Source organism: Pelmatolapia mariae, linkage group LG3_W (genome assembly GCF_036321145.2).
Source record: "Pelmatolapia mariae isolate MD_Pm_ZW linkage group LG3_W, Pm_UMD_F_2, whole genome shotgun sequence".
Taxonomy (NCBI): domain Eukaryota; kingdom Metazoa; phylum Chordata; class Actinopteri; order Cichliformes; family Cichlidae; genus Pelmatolapia; species Pelmatolapia mariae.
This window is the reverse complement of record NC_086229.1, coordinates 76,519,596-76,540,195: the sequence shown is the minus strand read 5'-3', so window position 1 is coordinate 76,540,195 and position 20,600 is coordinate 76,519,596. Positions and strand designations below refer to the sequence as shown.

Here is a 20,600-nt window from a genome sequence, read left to right as displayed (position 1 = left end):
ATATGCGTCAAAAATACTGTCCCGGATTGTTCCAGTCCACTTTAACACCTGAGTACAGCTCTATAAATGATTTTACTTATTTCAACTCATCATGTGCAATAAGCGCTGATGATGTATAAAGCAACAGGACTGTGATGCCATTCAGGTTCACACTTAAGTTTGATGTCTAGAAGGTTCTCAGTGGTGTTAAATAACTCATCTAAATGTGTTCAACTTAAGGTAGTGAGCCTGTTTTGAAACTCTAAAGACTGTATATTTGTGTAACAATCCAGACCATAAAAGTAAAACGTTTTTCTGACACCTTTTTCTTGCAAGTACAGATAAGTAGAATTTTCAGTTAAGTACAATAATGAAGTATTAGTACTTTATTACTTCCCACCTCTAACAACCGCTAAATATGGAAGAAATTGTCTGAATTGTGTTTTTTATTGGCAACTTGTCACAAAAACATACTCAGGAGAAATGTATAAAATTAGCTTTATTCTATGATGTTATACACATTATTATAAAAATCCTTCTCTCATGACTGGAACATCAGCTGCCTGAGAGCGAAAGTGTAACTGCAACTAAATTAGAAAACCAATTTTATGTCAAGTTATGTGTATATAAACATATTTGAACTATATTCATTTTAAAAAGTGTGCTGCACTGTGAGCCTACGAGCACAGATCTTCAGACAGCCTATGTAGTGGTAGCAGCTTAAGTTGTCAAGTTTTGGAAAAAGACCACTGAGTGGTGCTCCATCCCTGCAATGCGTGGGCTGACCTCATGGCTGCAAAGGTCACAAAGTCAGAGGGTTGTTTTAAAGTTGAGCCAGCTGCTTTAGTGCCTCCCCCTCGCAGCGCATGCAGTGGTAGCCTATGGCAGCAGTAATATCAAAGCAGCCCTGGCTGAGGTAAAAGTCCATCGATGGTTTGTTCCAGTTCAGGATGGTGAAGTTGAGCTGGTGGCAACCAGCAGCCAGAGCCAGCTACAGGAGAGCAAAACCAAGAAGGAAGACAGGAATGACTGCTGAGCTGAGATCTGTATGCTACCTCTGAGACACTGTTCATCATTTTTTCGTGCAAATATTGAAAATAGGAAAATCCTCTAGGTTTATCTTCTGCAGTGTTCACGTTTCACTCACCTGTGCCACCTTGCTTATTAGTGCTTTACCAACACCTTTCCCTGAAAGACAGATAATGTGCATTACTTGAGATTTCCTGCAAATACAGATGCACAGTGATGATGTGACATCTTCTCAGAGGCTGTACTGTACCTCTGAACTCAGGCATCACATACAAGTCCTCCATATAAATGGCTCTGCCTACAAACGAGCTGTAGGAATAGATGTAAAGTGCATAGCCGATCTTTGTGTGCCCTGAAAGAAGAAAATTATCAGTTTAAGCTATCTTACAGTTTACGGTTAACAGCTTCAGTCAGGGCTCTAGAGTGCGACCAATTTGGTCGCAAATGCGACCAAATTTTTCCGTGGTGCGACTAAAAAAAAACATTTGGTCGCTCCGGTGGGACCAACTGTTACCAACATTTGGTCGCACCTGTTTGGGTAACAAAAAAAAAGATCTCTGCAACTCTCCGTGTGGTCAACAACAGACACACATTACGCCCCTATCGTGGACTAAACCAATCAGAGATAGTCAGGGGCTGGACCTCTCTGATTGGCCGTGGTCCAGTGGAAAGTGCAGGTAGAAGAGGGAGGTGAGTAGCTTTAATAAGGCGATATCAATTAATTAACGGATTCCACACAAAGACGTAAACACAGAGCGACCCGACGCATCAGAATCAGCTTTGTCTTTCTCGGCTTTCTCACCGGACGGCCCGCAGACGGACACGCTGTCGGAGCTTAGCGATTCTGATGCGTCGGGTCCGCGCTGTATTTCCGTCTTTTTGCGCTGATTCTGAGCTGCAGGTTTTGTCTCTCCAACCAAAATTCGCCGAGCCAAAAAGAAGCAGCAAACTGCGCTTCACATTTGATCAATGTCGTCATGAATTCCCTCTGACTTTTGCTGTTTTGCTTCCATCACGATAAAAATTACACTTCCTACACAGCTCCCTGTGTGTACTTCAAGAACAGTTTCCCGTCTCAAATCTGTTTTCTGGATTATTCATTCGCTTATTACCCACCAGTCTACCGTTGTTTACAGCGCTGTCTTTTTCTTTTTTCATGTAAATGACGTCCGACAAGAAAGCCTAAGTTCTGCTGTTCAATACTAAAGAAATTTAAACTTCTTAAAATTATGCAAAATTGCAGAATATTGCAGAATATTTTTAAGGTTATCTGCTATAAAAAGCCAGACCAGGAAAATCTCCTTCATGTTTTTCTGTGTTTTATTCTCAGTTACTTTTACACAAAGGCATCTGCTGTGATGTTCACAATTCTGATGAAGTCTCACAAGTGTCAGTACTGATAAATGATCAGAATTATAATATTTCTGACTGTCTGAGGCTAAATTGAATCGAATCAGGACTTTGAGAACCGGAATCGAATGGATTATAGAAATCAGTGATGATACCCAGCCCTAGTGAGCAGCCTAGGCCTGACAGAAGTTGATGTAGCTGTGGGTAATAAGAAAAGATGAAAAAAACTATTGATAACTTTTTTGTTAAGTTAAGGCCTGATCCGTCTGAAATTCATAGCCAGTGCTCTGACACAGTGCCATCAATCTTTGAATGCTGAAAAAGCAGCAGTGTATCCAGAAAACACACTTCATGCTGCAATAAATGCACTGCCCAAGTGTCCTCTCTCCCCACTGCCTTTCAGCAGCATGCAACAGCAAACAGGTCGTCAGAGGAGGCCAAGATGATGATTAAGTTTAACATTTTCTACAATATTGACAAAGCACTTTAAGCACAACATTGTTAGTTAATAATTTAGAAATGAATATTGTCTGTATGGACCTCCCCCCAAAGAAGGTGCACATGTAAAACTGCGGTGTTAAGCGAAGCGGTTGAAAAATTTGAGTGCGCCTAACTTTTGTGCCGGTACCCCTAAATTTTTTAAGTTAGGCGTACCGGTGCGCCCATGTCAAAAAGTTAGTCTAGAGCCCTGTTCAGTATTCATTAAATCTTTATATTTGTTTTGTTATTCCTTCCCATTGAGTTAATGTTGATGAATATTTAGAACACTGATTATTAACAGCATAATGTTTTATTGAAAACGCATAACTATGTAACATTTCCTTTCAGTAACATTTCCTTTCCTTTCCTATCAGTGAAAAAAAAAGATCAGATTTGTCGTGTTGCTTAAACTTAATGTGCAACAGCCTTTATAAATGTAACCTCACAAGAAGGTGACTGTTTACTATCTCTCTTATTGTCTTTCCGTCACGAACGACAAAGACTTCATGTTCCCTCTAAAACTTAGAGGCACACTTAGTGTCAGTGAACTGAAAATCACAAAATCTATTTTACAGAGAACTGAATTTCTCTGTAAATTTTTTTACATGCTGATGTTTTATCCTAAACATACTTGCTCCGCACCTCCTTTTGCTGTACTGCATAATTTACCATGAAAATATACCCTGGTCAACATAAACTGTTTTAGTAACCCTGAAAATCCAAGCAAATCCTACTTCTTTCGTTTTGTCCTGATTCTTCCTGTTTTGTTTTCCTTTTAGAATAGTGCTGGCTAGGTACTTTTAGGAGTTTGTTAAGATTTTAGACAGCATAGGTTCATTTTAAAGTTTCTCCTATTTAACAATCACCCATCAGTTTTGAGTTTGTGTAAGTAACTGGGTAGTAGCTTGAAACAGTGCGTGTGAAAACTGTGTAAGGTGATCTCCCTCACCTTCTGTTGTTCTGTGCTGCTCTGGCACCTCAGCGATGATGCCATGAAAGAAAGGGTTCTTGGAAAAGCCATCTTGCTCCAAGTCTGAAAAGAAATTACAGACAACTAAACATGCAGATCTAATTTTTTTACTGACATTAAAGTTACACATTACAGGATATTTTCAAAACGGGGACATTTAATTTATATCTTACATTGAGAACCTTTTACAGTTGTAGCTCTGACGGGTACTACCAAAACTGGTGTTTTGGACAGAATAAAGAGGGCAAAGACACTTGGTGGTGGAATGAGGAAGTGTGAGAAAATATGAAAATAATTTCTACTCTAATTGATCCCAAAGGTGTTCTGTTGGTTTAAAGTCAGGACTTCAGGACTTTGCAGGTCAGTCAAGTTCTTATGCTGGTGCCCAGTCAGTCACTTTGTTGTAATACCAAAAACAGCTGACAGTGGAATATGGGAATATGTTGAAATGTCATGACTGGACTTGTTGCACAGGTGGCATTCCATCACGGAACTATACTGCACTGAGCTCCTGAGAATGACCCGTTCTTCCACAAATGTTTGTAGAAGCAGTCTGGAAGTCTAGGTGCTTGATTTTATACACCCATGACCATGGAAATGATTTGAACACCTGAACTGAATGATTAGGATGAGTGAACTAATATTCTTGGCAATACAGTGCACCTGTTGAGGTATATATATTTCTGGTATTGTTGTATTTTTACTCAGTTGTATATAGCATTTGTATTCTATTTTTATCTTATTATATATTTTATTCTATTTTATTCTACTGTATATAGTATTTTATTTTATTCTATTCTGTACAGTTGTGTACTGTATTTATTCTTATTGTATTCTAATTTTTGCTTTATAACTTTTGCACTGTCCACTATGAGGTGCCGTAAGGGACATTTTTACTGAAACGCTCTCACACACACTACTGAAATTTTACCTCTCACACACACTACTGAAACGCTCTGACACACACTACTGAAACGCTCTCACACACACTACTGAAACGCTCTCACACACACTGCTGAGATTTTACCTCTCACACACACTACTGAAACACTCTCACACACACTACTGAAATGTTACCTCTCACTAGTGATGGGTCGTTCGCGAACGAAATGGCTCTTGGAGCCGGATCTTTGAAGTGAACGACGCGAGCCGGCTCCTTATCGCGAGCCGTGGGTTTTTTTTTTTTCTTTCTCTCACCCTCTCTCTCTCTCTCACACTGTTTTTTCCGCTTCACTCCTCATGCGAACCTTGTGCTTTGCGCTGGGCAGAGGGGGGAGGGGCGGTAGTTACCCTTGCACTAGCACAGGAACAGAGCGGGAGGGAGAGACAGAGAAAGAGAGCCAGGGACAACAGCGTCACATTAAAAAGGTATAATAATCATCCACAACTATTTTAAGTTGCAGATGATAAAGGATTCAGAAAGTTTATTCATGCAGGCCCATATGACAGAGAATATGCATCTTCTTTTTCATATCTTAATTTATATTTAATTGTGCTGTGGTTTGCAGTATTTTGTGTTGTTCCATTTTAAATTTGGAAAAGCTGAAAATTTAAATAGTTAAAAGTTGAACAGTGACTAGTTGGTTTTTGTATTATATGATTTATTTATGACATTTTATGTGGAGTGACTAAATAAAAATATATTTACGGTGGCCCCTAGAGACAAAGCAGCAAGTACATACTCCAAAACACATAAAACTCAGGCTACATCCACACGTACCCGGGTATTTTTGAAAACGGAGATTTCTAAAAATGTCTATTTTTGAAAACTCCGTTTTTGCATTTACGCGTGGATGAGGAAAACGGAGAAAACGCAGCGTCAAAGATGTGCGCCTTTTTTGACATCACACCGTTTTGTTTCGGTGTAATGAATTTCTACAATACAGTTACTGTTAATTGTACTCTCTGCAGTGTTTAAATGCGTACATATACACACACAGTTACTGTCCCTCCACACATACGACTCGGTTCTACTTCTATGACCCATCTTTGTTTACTATTTCCCACCGAGGCTTCTAGACTTCTGATTGGCCAACATTTCTACACGTTTAGGAATATATCGGCACCTGTTGCTTTGGCATGCTCCTAGCAGCGTTTTCCTTCATTTCTGCATTTACATGTGGATGGGATTATTTTTTAAAACAAAAACGGAAAATCTCTGTTTTCAAAAATACCTGTGTACGTGTGGACGTAGCCTCAGAAGCACGTAAAAATTCCAAAACATGTACAAAAGACAAGAGAAGTGCTCCAGAATGCTAGGCGCAGTGTTGAGCTTTTGTTACCTAGAGGCTACACAAGCCAGCAAGTACCAACGACCGGTGTGTGGTAGTAAGAGGTAAATGAACTTTTTTTTTTTTAAATTATTTGAATATATATGGGTGCTTGTGTATAAGTACACAAACAATACACATATGCTTTCAATTGTGTAATTTAAGTGATCTAGGTAGCTCTGTTTTGGAAGTTCAGTTAACGCTAGAAATGTGTTTTAGAGTTTGTACGTGCTTTTTGGAGTTTGTACGTGTCTCTAGGGGCCACTGTATATAGTTATATATAAACATATATAAATAAAACCATTTTTTTACATTAGTAATTCCTTTTGTTCATAATTTTATATTATTTTAATAATAAATTAATTAAAGCAACAAAACAACCTGAAGAGCCAGTTCGGAGCCGAAAGAGCCGGATCTTTTTAGTGATTCGAGCCGAAAGAGCTCTAAAAAGAGCCAGAAATCCCATCACTAATCGCCAGCTCTGAACAAGGTGATGTACGAACGCCGCAGCTCTGACCCAGATGATGTAAATCAGATAATTTATCGTCTGTCAGCACTAATAAACACCAGGTCCGATAACATTGAGAGAATGGTGAGAGAGAACTCGAACATGGTGAAAGAGAATACGCTCCAGATTGAGGGTCTCAAAAAGACGATTGATTTTGTGTGCACGGAAATGAAAGATATGAAGGGGAAAGTTTGCGACCTGGAAAAAAAAGTAACTAAAGAGGAAGGTCGAGTGGACAACTGCCAACAGAGAATATCTGAGTTGGAAAGATATTCCAGGAGGTGGAATCTCAGACTACATGGAGTCAAGGAGGCTGAGAAAGAAGACGTAAGGGAAAGGTGATTGAGATACGCCAGTCTGCTCTGCCAGAACAAAAGCATAGGCTGCCTGATGTCATCGACACCATATACCGACTCGGAGCCAAGCGACAAGGTAGCACCAGACCTAAAGGCATCATCTGCAGTTCACCTCCCGAATCTACAGAGATGCTGTATGGAAAGCAGCCAAAACTTCCTCCTACCTGCAGGACAATCATTTGAGGTTCGCTGAAGATCTGTCCAGGGAGGACAGAGAACTAGGGCTGGGTATCGTCACTGATTTCTAGAATCGATTCGTTTCCGAATCACAAGGTCCCGAATCGATTCGATCCACGATTCCATTTAATTCGATTCGATTTGATTAAATTCGATTTGAATCTGGGAAATTTTGACAGTCAGAAATATTATAATTCAGATCAGTACATTTACATATTTTTGTACCTATAAAAAGGAAGCTGACACACGCAAGACTTTATCAAAGGTGTAAGCATCACAGCAGATGCCTTTGTGTCAAAGTAGCTGAAGATAAAACACAGAAAAACATGAAGGTGGGTTTCCTGGCCTGGGATTTTATATTCTGCAGTACATCAAAAAAGAAGGAAAACCATTAATCAACATATAAACGTTACCTCTGATGTTACAGCAGTTTTATTAGAGACACGGCTAAGCGTTTTGCATAATTTAAAAAAGTTTAAATTTGTTCAGTATTGAACGGCAGAAATTAAGTTTTCTTTTTGGAAGTATGTAAAAGGAAAAAAAAAACAGCGGTCGACAGCGCTGTAAACAACGGTAGACTTGTGCGTAATAAGCAAGCGAATAATGCAGAAAACAGATTTTTAGATGGTAAACTGTTCTTGAAGTACAGAGAGAGAGAGAGAGCTGTGCATGAAGTGTGATTTTATCGTGGTGGAAGCAAAACAGTAAAAGTCAGAGTGATTTCCTGACGATGTTTATGTGAAGCGTAGTTTGGATCTTCTTTTGCTGCTGGTTCAGTCAATATGGTTTGGAGAGAGATAAAACTAACAGCTTTAGAATCAGCGCAAAAAGGACATAAACACACAGCGCGGACCTGCCGAAACATCAGAATCAGTGAGCTGTCGGCTTTCAGCCCCGACCGTGTCCGTGCTAGTGATGCGCGAATCATGAACGAATCGTTCAATACTCGAGAATCACTTTACTGACTCATGAATCATGATTCACAAGCCCAACTGACTCACTGACTCATCCCTGTTGCTGTTAGCAGCAATATATCTAGCTTATAATTAAAATCGTGGAGAAAAACACAACATCCAGTATCTTAACAAAAACATTTCTGCTCTGAACTGGAAGAAAAAACCCTGAGTAGAAGCTCACATCAAGACAATAGCTCCTCGGTTCACAGTAGCATCGCTCTGCTAACATGCTAACAGCACATTTGAGCTACTCACTCCCTCCTTTCCTGTGCTGAATCGTAGGGTAAGCAAGTCACTCAGGACTCGCTCACCCCCTCCCTCCTGTGCTGAATCGTAGAGCCAGCGAGTCACTCAGGACTCGCTCACCCCCTCCCTCCTGTGCTGAATCGTAGACCCAGCGAGTCACTCAGGACTCACTAACCCCCTCCCTCCGGGCTCACAGCTTCTTCTTCTTCTTCTTCTTGGTTGGCAACCAATGTTAAGGCGCATTACCGCCCCCTGGCTCACAGCTCAGTGGACATTTAGATGAGAAAATATATACTTGACACATTTAAGGAAAATACTAATACAATAAAAATAAACAAGATAAATGTTCCCTTTAGAAATTTTTTTGCTCTTTTTTGCTTTATAAAATAGTTGTTTTCTTTTAGAATCACTCATCTTAGGAGAAGGATTTACATGAAAAGAGAAAAGAAATTAAGTTTGAGTGAAAATGTACATTTTTTGCACTCTCTGGTCAACTCACTCAGTGAATCAAATGACTCAAAAAACCCGATTCACTTTGGTGAGTGACTCATTAAAACTCGATTCAGTAAAAAGAATCAAATTTACCATCACTAGTCTTGGTGGTGTGACCAGTGTTCTGGAAATGGGAGCTGCAGGTAACTCGAGTGAGGGTCCCATGAGTTGACTACAGGCACAAGGAAACTAAGGTATATGCAACACAGAAACAACAAGCATGAAGCAATGCTGCCTGCTACTGGCGGAGGAGAGATGTGGATTCTGTTCTTAAATACTGTACTATACTGTTGATTGTCCTGAATCTCCATCAGGTGAGCTGAGCAGGTGGACTGACAAGTGGTCCGCCCAGAGGTGAATACACAGGGAAGTAGCAGAAAAACACAGACAGCTCACTTCTTTCTGTGTTTTACAAATTATTTTTTGAGAGGCAGATAATAAACTCTGAACCATGTTCTTAATAGTTAATTGAAAAAACTAAAACATAACATGAGATGTGGAAAAAAAAGATAGTTCACTAAAATAAAAATAAAAACTAGACTTCTGAGTTTGATTGGTAAAAAATGTTATCAGAACTTGCCTGCTTTGATGGACGTGTTTCTTGAGACTCTGGGTGTCTATGACACTGTGAGCTAACTGCTTTCATAATGATGTGATATTGTGTTTGTGTTTTTATTGTCATACCTGTAATAATTTTCCTAAATCAGGCCTCTGACATATGTCCTCAATACAGTTAGAAAGACTAAAACTAAGACTGAAACTAATAAATAATCAACTAAAACTAAACCTTTTCAAACAATAAAAACTAAAGTGAAATAAGAAAATCAACTCTGTAAACTAAACTGAATAAAAAACAATAGTCAAAATAAAAATAAATAAATAAAATAAATAACAGAAAAAAAACTACACTGTAAAAAAATATTGTAGAATTTACGGTGAATTGCTGGCAGCTGTGGTTGCCAGAATTTCACCGTGAAAAATAAACTGTAAATGTAGAACACAAAACGGTATCATATTTTGGTAACCTTAAATTTCACAGTAAATAATAATTATTCTTTTTACAGTAAATGACTGAATTTAAACATAAATTCAAGTGAAAACAACAGACATTCCGTTAACCTGATTACAGTCTTACTTTGTTAAATATAGTGAAACTGTATGAAATAATACGGTATCATACCTAAAAAGTTGAATATTACGGTAAATTACTGGCAGCTGTGGTTGCCAGAATTTCACCGTGGAAAATATAGTAATAATGTAGAATATATAACGGTATACTTTGTTGATAAATGTAAAATTCACAATAAAGAATCATAAACCTGTTCATGGTAACTCATGTAAAAGCAACAAACATTCAATTAACCTGATTACAGTTTTGAATTGTAAAATACAGTGAAACTGTATAAAATAAATATTAAAAAGTTGAATTTTACGGTAAAATACTGGCAGTTGTGGTTGCCAGAATTTCATCGTGGAAAATATAGTGATAAGGCAGAATACATAACGGTATACTTGTTGATAAATGTAAAATTCACAGTGAACTTTGGTTTTTGTACAATTATTACATTGAAATAAAAAACTAATATAAAGTAAACCAGTTAAAATACATTTTAATAAGATTGTTTACAGTCTCCTATTGACAAAGCACAGAAGAACTGTATAATACAAAACACGCCTTTTTATTCAAAAGTTAATATTTACACAAAATTATTGGCAGCTGTTGCAGCCAGAATGTCGTCTAAAAGGATTACAGTTTTTTTCAGTCGCTAACAAGCGTTTGTCCAAACAGTTGTCACATTTGCAAAACTCTAAACACAATTAGCACAGCATCGGTCTGTTGTGGCCATACCATTCACACATTTCATGTCGTGTTCACCCAATATGCAGTCAGTGAACACATTTCCACAATGCTTACATTTCCTTAACAGACAAGCTATACCTCCCAACAAAATTATGGACTGTGTTTGTAGTATTTACGAATGTTAACACACAACATCCCACAATAGCAAAAACAATATTCCAAACCTTAGATACAGTATAAAAACCTCTGCTTCTGCAATGATATCAGTACAAAAACAATATCAATATCAAAAATATATCTCAGCTGATAATAAACAAACAATTGAATAATTGACACACAGCTGATTTATGTTGGGTAAATTGGGCCAACCACAGCTTATTCCATTCTGGCTTAGACTCAGTGGGGTTTATAAGGCAAGACCTTGAGGAGTGATGTTTTTGGAAACAAAAAAAAGACAAACACTGTAATGTCTGGTCGAGGAAGAGTAAGAGCAAGGGGCCCAGGGAGAAGAGAAGGCCCAAGGAGAGGGCAAGGTAGAGGTGTAAGAATGCATGGTGGTGGCATTCCAAGGGCTGCAAGAACAGTAGTCAGTGATGAAATTCGTGCCACTATCATTGACCATGTAATCAACCATGGTCTTTCACTAAGAGAGGCTGGTGAAAGAGTGCAGCCCAATTTGAGGCGGTCAACGGTTGCCTCCATTATACGCATCTTTCAACAAACCAACAGGTAAGTATTGCATTTTACATGGATTGTTTCGATTCTCACTTGACATGTCAATATGGTCATACAGTAATGCATATGTTGAATTTTTTGTCTTTCTAAAGAATGCAACGTCTTCCACCCTCTGGGGAAAGAGGAAAGCTCCTCAGTAATGATCAGGAGCTTGCCATTGTAGAAATGGTTGCTGCAAATAATGCAATAAAACTGCGTGAAATTCAAACTAGAATTGTGGCGGACCATGAGATATTTGACAATATCGATAGAATCAGCCTCACAACCATTACACGGACATTGTCCAAACACAGAGTGCGGATGAAGCAGCTCTACACTGTTCCCTTTGAGAGGAACAGTGAGAGGGTCAAGGAGCTACGACGACAATATGTCCAGGTATAGTGTATATTCAATCCAATGTCCAGTTCTATAAGCTTTGCACTTTGCAAGTAGGTAACCTACACAATACTAGGTTACAGTACAGTATGGTATACAGTAATAACATGACTTACATAAACTTTGTTTCAGAGAGTTATGGAATTGGAGGCCAACCAGGCCCCTCATGAATTCATATACATCGATGAGGCAGGATTCAATCTGGCCAAAAGGCGTCGACGTGGACGAAATGTAATTGGAAAAAGGGCCACAGTTGATGTGCCAGGACAGAGAGGGGCAAACATTACCATGTGTGCAGCAATTGCAAATGCAGGATTACTCCTTCACAGATGTCAGGTTGGACCCTATAATACAGAGCGCTTGCTTGCCTTTCTCAATGATCTCCACCAGCGCCTGGTTCCAGAGCAGGGTCAGGAGGGTGAAAACATGAGGACCTTTGTAATTACCTGGGACAATGTGGCTTTCCATCACTCGCAAGCAATAACAACATGGTTTGAAGTCCACCCAAGACTGGTAAGTCTCTTCCTTCCACCCTATTCACCTATCCTCAACCCCATAGAGGAGTTCTTTTCTGCATGGAGGTGGAAGGTTTATGACCTTCAGCCACATGACCAGATGTCCCTCCTTGAAGCCATGGATGCTGGCTCCAGGGACATCACAGTTGACGATTGCCAAGGGTGGATCCGACATACCAGGCGGTTTTATCCCAGGTGCATCGACTTGGATAACATCAGATGCGATGTTGATGAAAACATGTGGCCTAACCCTGAAGATCGCAGAGATTAGATGCAAATTTTTTGCCTTTTTTTAGCCCCCCTCCCCCTCCCCCCCTTTTTATCTTGGCTTTTTGCTGTTGTTTTTTTGTTCAGAATGCTCTTGTGTGTTTCATGGATATTTTGTTCACTGTGAGCAATACTGTAAAACTTTCTCTGTCCTATCATACCGTGTTTCTACAGTACCTCCTGTAGTAAACAGTAAAGAAACAAAAACTTGTTTGCTTTTTACTGGAATGCTTTTGAATGTGAACATTACTGTACATGTGGACATACAGTTACCAACCAAGACATTTCTGGTGTCAAAATGGTGGATTGCATGTTTCGCATGCAAATACCTGTAACACTGAAACATAAAAGTCTATGCAGTTTTTGTAATGTCAATAATAGCCAGTATTTTGAAACCTGGTGTACTTTGATTGACTGCATGTACCTTGTGAAGTGAAAACAAGTGTTATTCTTTGACAGACTAATTTCATTTTGAGTCAGATTTATAGTGTTTTTGTACAGTTAGTGTGTGCAGGGAAATATGTGTTCTATTTTGAAATGAAGAGTTAGTATATATTTAACAAAATGTATTTTTGAGAAGAAAATTATCCATTTGGCCAATTGTGTTTTGTAGGTGTGAGTCTGTGTTAAGAGTTTAGAAAAAGTATCTGAAGTATGGGTAGGCGCTTGTTAGCGATTGGAACAAACTGTAATGTCCAACAAATGAGGTAATAAACATAATAGGGCTGAGTGGCATAAAACTTACATTCTTTGACTTTTTGTCATAATTTGCTAGAAACATTAATAAAAACCAGTAGAGACAATGATTAAATTAAACAGTTAACATCCATCCATCCATTCGCTTCCGCTTATCCTTTTTCAGGGTCGCGGCGCTGGAGCCTATCCTAGCTTTCATAGTGCGAGAGGCGGCGTACCCCCTGGACAAGTCGCCAGTCTGTCTGAAGTAGAGGGAAGAGGACGACAAGGATAAGGAGGACCAAGAGGTGGACGAGGAGGGGCGAGAGGAAGGGTAAGAAGAGTAAGAAATAGAATTGCTGATGACATCAGAGCTACAATAGCGCACCATGTAATCAACCATGGAATGACCCTGAGGGAACCTGGCCAACGGGTTCAGCCTAACTTGAGCCGCTACACTGTAGCAAGCATCATAAGGACATTTTGATATGAGAATCAGTTAGTACAGTCACTTTGCACTAAGATTTGTAGCACTGCCGTATGCCAATGAGAAACACAGCAATACCATAGATGTAAAAATACTGAAATTGTTACTTTACAGAATTGCTAGACGACCAGATGCTGGGGGCAGAGGAAGCATGTTTACTGCAGACCGAGAAACCCATATAGTCAATATGGCGATTACAAAAAATCCTATACTTGGAAATAAACACTTGTGTTTGTTTTGATGTGTGTGAATAAACACCAGTAGTTGAAGTTTGGATCCCTCTATGCTTACGGATCTATGACAAAAGTATGACCTCAAACTGACATGGCCTACCTTGTGCACAGAGAAAGCAAAAGCCAGATGTGTTTTTTATTCATAACATCAGTGTGTAGTTGGTGCATTGTGTGCTTATTAATATGATGGCTTGTGTCAACTGTTGGATACAAAAATACAATTTTTACAAAGGTGTGGAGAGTTAAGCAAGGGTTATTCACTTTTACAAGAAAACTACAATGTTTTGCTGATTGGGTGAAGAGTTTACTTATTTGTGTGTAGAGTTTTGCAAAAATCAAAAATAACCAATAGTTACAAAAAATGTGCTCAAGCCATCAGAAAAAAACTGTAATGACTAAAAAGGCACTGATCTAATTAATATAAAACTTAATACAACCAAAAACAAATAAGTACATAATAAACAGTCAAACAAAATTTAAAACACTTGATACTTGCAGTTGTTGGCAAAGTTTCTTTTTATCCAGATTGATAGTAGAGGGCTTTCAAAACAGTCTCTGACGGTGTCTGAGGAACTGGAACAAGTTTTGGATTCAATGTCCTGGAGGACTTGCATGTTGTTCTTCAGATGCTCGGTGTAGATTAGCCTCCTTACCTTCAGTCTGAAAGCATATACAAAGCACAATAAAGCAAACTGCCCATTTCAAAAGAAAATATACAATCTTACATCTAATAGAGCTGACACAATTAATCGTACAATGAAAAAAGAGCATTTTTAATCCATTCAGAAGAAACTAATCGATTATTAAATACAGTCCCAATCAAAAGTTTAAGACCACTTAAAAAATTGCAAAAAAAATCTTCTTTTGCATGGTTGGATCTTAACAAGGTTCCAACAACATGCAACAAGCAGAAATGGCAGTGAGACAAAACATTTAACTTACATTTAACAAACTTAAACTGGGACAGGCTGTTTCACAGCTGATCAAATGTTTAGGACCAGATGCTTTTAAAAGGCCAAATCTGTGCAAAACTGTGGATTTATTGTCATTTTCTGTCAGGTAGTCACACTGTCAGGATGTTCTGATGACAAAAGCAAAAAAAAAACAGTCGTTTTTGAACATGGCCGGCTTGTTGAACTGCATAAGCGTGCCATCACTGCTGAGGTGGGATGCAGTTAAATAATCCTGGGGGTTATGGAACAAAAACGTGAAGTGGAAGACCTAAAAAATCCTCAACCCGAATTAAGGCCATTAGTGGTGCCGATTGCACCCCCATAACCATCAAATGGCATCTGAGACTGAAGGGCTTCAAAAACTAATTCCCTGATGAGAAAAAAATCTAACCTTTTTTTTTCTCCTGTAAAAAAAAAAATGCAACCTTGATGGTCCTGATGGTTTCCAACCTTACTGGTATGACAAGCAAATCCCACCTGAGATGTTTTCTTTGCCCTACAGACGAGGGGGTGCCACAATGATTGGGGAGATGCTTTTTCCTTCAGTGGAACAATGAAGCTTCAGGAGGTGCAGGGGTGTCAAAAGGCTGCTGGCTATGTCCAGATGTTGCAGAGAGCATCCCTGATGACTGAGGGCCCTCATCTGTGTGGTAACGACTGGGTTTTTCAACAGGACAACGCTACAATGTATGTGTTACACGCTGAAGGAAAACAAGGTTCATCCAGGTGCACATGAAGGTTTATTGCACTGAAACACAGTAAAACAGTTCGGTGTTACTGGCGGCTTCCATTGTAATAACTGGCCTGCGTTACTTTGCGAGAGATTATTTAGCCAGTTATCCGTTTGGCTGAGCCGCCACTGCCACCTACTGGCGAAACTAAATATCGCCCTAAGGTCACATCAGGTGGGAGCAAATTAGCTTTTTGCTCTGTGTTATGATGCAAACTATTGTCACAACAAATAGCAAAAAAAGATGACTGGGGGGGGGGTGACACGAACACAAAAGGAACACATCTGAGACTTGTTCTTAATGCTCAAAATACTCAGGGTGCCACATATGTACGCTAAAATGTCTGTAGTTTTCTAATAAAATCTCTGCTACTGAGCCTCACAGGTCCTTTTCTTATGCTGCTGCGCATCACATGCCAGCAGTGGCTTCGCACATGCGCGATTCATTTGCAGTCTGGATTAGTGATGTTAAATTTGATTCTTTTTACTGAATCGAGTTTTAATGAGTCACTCGCCAAAGTGAATCAGGTTTTTTGAGTCATTTGATTCACTGAGTCAGTTGACCAGAGAGTGCAAAAAATGTACATTTCCACTCAAACTTAATTTCTTTTCTCTTTTCATGTAAATCCTACTGCTAAGATGAGTGATTCTAAAAGAAAACAACTATTTTATAAAGCAAAAAAGAGCAAAAAAATTTCTAAAGGGAACATTTATCTTGTTTATTTTTATTTTATTAGTATTTTCCTTAAATGTGTCAAGTATATATTTTCTCATCTAAATGTCCACTGAGCTGTGAGCTAGGGGGCAGTAATGCACCTTAACATTGGTTGCCAACCAAGAAGAAGAAGCTGTGAGCCTGGAGGGAGGGGGTGAGTGAGTGGTCGTGTCCAAATTCATGGGCTGCCTCCTCCTGAGGTCGCATTTGTAGACCGATGACGTCACAGCGACGCGCCAAAGGCTGTCCAAATTCATAGGCTGCTCCGAATGCAGCCGACAAATGGGTCCTCATTTTCTCCGCATTTGAGGATGGGTCTGATGTATCCTTCTTTGCCCACCATATCCCAGAATTCATAGCGCGGCCCAGCCAAACTCTAGTTTCCGGTAATGGCGGCCGGTGCTACGTTTTAAAATTACTCTTATTAATTTTTCTGGGTCACAAAATAAACTTTTAACATATTTTCAGGCGAGAAAGTAGCTGTGTAAACATCAAATATCTGCTCGGTTTATCAAGATATCGCATATTTGGAAAAGTGCTTCGACGTTTTTCGGAGACGTCTGTTACCCACCAGCTCGATAGCTAGCTGGGAGCTCGACGGTCACTGAAGCCGCCGAGAACGGGACAACTCCCGGCACATCATTTTCAGATCACCGCGGACTTTCGCTACTCAGGTTAAACGTAGTATATAAGTACCTGAGACAACCTAAAAATGTTATTGTTGGGCTTTTTCAGTGTTTTGTTTGTTCGTGAGTAAATCGGTTTGGCTGAGATTAACGTTATTAGATTAGATTAGATAAAATTTAACTTTATTAATCCCCCAAGTGGGTTCCTCCTTAATTTTTATACAGCTGACTAAACGTCAAACAGAAAACTGGTTAAACAGAAGTGTGAGACGGTCGAGAATTTACGCCAATGTCCTGTTATATTTTACATAGCAAGGAGCAGACGGCCGAGGTTATTAAACTCCACCGAGACAGCGGTGACGTTAATCAGAAGGCTAGACCGTCCAATTTCACTGCCGTTTACTTCCGGCCTACCCAACCGTCTGAGGACCCGGCCCACGTAGACCGCAAAGGCCGGGTCCTCAGGAGAATGCAGCCCATGAATTTGGACACGACCAGTGAGTGAGTGAGTGATTCGTTCGCTCTATGATTCAGCACAGGAGGGAGGGGGTGAGCGAGTCCTGAGTGATTCGCTGGCTCTATGATTCAGCACAGGAGGGAGGGGGTTAGTGAGTCCCGAGTGACTCGCTGGCTCTACGATTCAGCACAGGAGGGAGGGGGTTAGCGAGTCGCGAGTGACTCGCTGGCTCTACGATTCAGCACAGGAGGGAGGGGGTTAGCGAGTCCCGAGTGACTCGCTGGCTCTACGATTCAGCACAGGAGGGAGGGGGTTAGCGAGTCGCGAGTGACTCGCTGGCTCTACGATTCAGCACAGGAGGGAGGGGGTTAGCGAGTCGCGAGTGACTCGCTGGCTCTACGATTCAGCACAGGAGGGAGGGGGTTAGCGAGTCGCGAGTGACTCGCTGGCTCTACGATTCAGCACAGGAGGGAGGGGGTTAGCGAGTCCCGAGTGACTCGCTGGCTCTACGATTCAGCACAGGAGGGAGGGGGTGAGCGAGTCCTGAGTGATTTGCTTACCCTACGATTCAGCACAGGAAAGGAGGGGGTAAGTAGCGTAAATGTGCTGTTAGCATGTTAGCAGAGCGATGCTACTGTGAACCGAGGAGCTATTGTCTTGATGTGAGCTTCTACTCAGGGTTTTTTCTTCCAGTTCAGAGCAGAAATGTTTTTGTTAAGATACTGGATGTTGTGTTTTTCTCCACAATTTTAATTATAAGCTAGATATATTGCTGCTAACAGCAACAGGGATGAGTCAGTGAGTCAGTTGGGCTTGTGAATCATGATTCATGAGTCAGTAAAGTGATTCTCGAGTATTGAACGATTCGTTCATGATTCGCGCATCACTAGTCTGGATGCAGTGGGGTAAAAATCATCTGCTCCATCTTCCATTCCACCACGTCATCTATTATGAGAGGCAACAGACTTAAAAAGTTCCAGTTTTATATAAACTTTGCTGAGAGTTTGTTTGTGGACTGACCTCACACGGCTTTGAAGAGGTATCAGAGTCAGAGTATTTAAACTGTTTAATGCCCCAATTCAGAATGGAGTAGGTGAGCCATTGTTTTTTTTTTTTTCACAAAAAATTTAAGAAATAGCACAACATCATATGACAAAATGCCATAAAAATCTTGTGTCCTAATCAAAATGGCAAACCTGGCTGACAGATGTGAAAATATTTTAAACAAACTGACTCAAACTGTACTCCTTCTATATCTGGTGTACCTTCAGTCTTGCGGTGTTCAACAAGAGAGTTGTACATCTCTATGGTGCATTCTGCTCCACACTGATTTGGATCACCACCCTGAAAAACAAAAAATTGCGTCATTAAACAGTATCTACAGAAATGTTGTGTACGACTAAAGCAAAAGCCACCAGTGCAATGTGAGCCCAAATTATCTACAGCATGCAAAACAAGGTTCGTTTAACTAAAGTTTTATGTATATATTTCCATAACCTAAAGGATTAGCAACTTCAAAGGCATCTTGGAATAGCAGTAGTTTGAAACATAATGGATTTTGGTAAAAAAAAAAAAAAAAAAAAAAAAAAGTACTACTTTTGAATATCAGGCCACCACTAATGTCACACAGTACATCTGATGAAGACTCAACTGATTACCCTCATCAGGGTAATGTTGTTTCAGTTTTAAGAACTGTAGTGAGCTTATTCAGAGTATATGACTGACCCAACTCATATATTTTTTTAAATTACCACTACAATGGTCAGGATGGCAGAAGCAGGTCGCAATGAAATCATAACCCCTCAGTGACTTCACTGACTTGGTACAGAAATCAAAAAGGAACATTGTCTTTAGCTGCTCCTGGTAAATTAAAGTGGCGTTTGTTTCACAGTAAAGCTAGCTAAAATCTTCAACCTGCTGCATTAGCATGAACTTTCCAGAAAACTAAACAGGACTGAAGGCGAAGCCTGCAACAGAGGAACGCTTTCAATGGAACAAGAAAACTGACTAAGGCTACGTTCACACTGCAGGCGAAAGCGCATCAAATCCGATTTTTTTGACCCTATGCGACCCATATCCGATCATGGTATGACAGTGTGAATGGTACAAATCCGATATTTTCAAATCCGATCTGGGTCACTTTCGTATGTGGTACTGAATCCGATACATATCCGATGTTTTAGAAAGCGACTTCTGTGTGGACGGTCAGGTCGCATTAAATCCGTCTTTTACGTCACTGACACGAGACAGACGCCGATTATCAGCGCCTGAGAAAACATCGCGAACGCTTTCTGGCCATCCAGTGTAGATGTCAGTGAAACTGTTGGGAAGGCAACGTTCGATAAACATGAACATTTTATTTGTACTGTGTAATCTGCAGATTCTGACAGAAACCTGCAACTATCCTTTGAAGCACCGCTCCTCTAAAACAGCAATAAGGATCATTATTAGGTTATATACATTATTATGTAAATAACAAAATAACTTAAAACAAAAATTGTGAAACGTAAAGTCCGAAGTCTTTATTTTAAGGGCCATCAGTCAAACAATATTGTTTGCTCTGGGTCTAAACAGAGCGCGTTGTGTGTGACATCTTCTTTTGCGCATGCGGGCCGCTTTGAGCATTCACACTGGAGAGCGTTTGCTGTCGCATTTTATTTGTAGTGTGAACAAGCAGACAAAAAAATCGGATTTGATCAAAAAATCGGAATTGAGCATTAAGACCTGCAGTGTGAACGTAGCCTAAGCGAACTATGGTTACAGCTGATATACGTTTCAAGTCTAATGATATACTTACATTGAAAGAGAGGGTTGTTGGTTCGGGGCAGGGTGCTGCTGGGCTCCCTTGCTGAGCAGGAGTCTGTCTGGACCGTTAGAAGTGCTATCTTCTTCTTCGTTGGTTTGGCGGACTACACGCTTCCAAGGAGTATTGGTGCCCTCTGCTGTTGCAGTACCTCAAAGTCAGACAGCTATTTCTGACAACATAGTACCCTCCTCGTCTAAGTTTTTAGATAGATAGATAGATAGATAGATAGATAGATAGATAGATATAGGTGACGGTTTACACACGCGATGCATTGTCTCCCAAACGTGCATTGTCTCCCAAACTAAGGAAACTGATTGTTACAGCTTTTATTATACATTCGTTTACTGCTCTTGACCTTGCAAACTACACCAATTTGTTAACATTATTTCATAATTTTTTTGTATTTCATTCT

At 39.9% G+C, this 20,600-nt stretch overlaps 1 protein-coding gene across 1 annotated transcript; it reads right to left on the bottom strand.

Annotated features, from left to right (window-relative positions):
* Nucleotides 1-609: 609 nt before the first annotated feature.
* Nucleotides 610-20,246, bottom strand: LOC134618608 (thialysine N-epsilon-acetyltransferase-like). Its single transcript, XM_063464081.1, has 6 exons — nt 20,180-20,246; nt 18,648-18,726; nt 3,788-3,871; nt 1,259-1,360; nt 1,127-1,167; nt 610-970 (listed from the first exon to the last, which is right to left on the bottom strand). The coding sequence occupies exons 2-6, from the start codon at nt 18,682-18,684 to the stop codon at nt 803-805; spliced, it is 432 nt and encodes a 143-aa protein (XP_063320151.1). The 5' UTR covers nt 18,685-18,726; nt 20,180-20,246; the 3' UTR covers nt 610-802.
* Nucleotides 20,247-20,600: the final 354 nt, after the last annotated feature.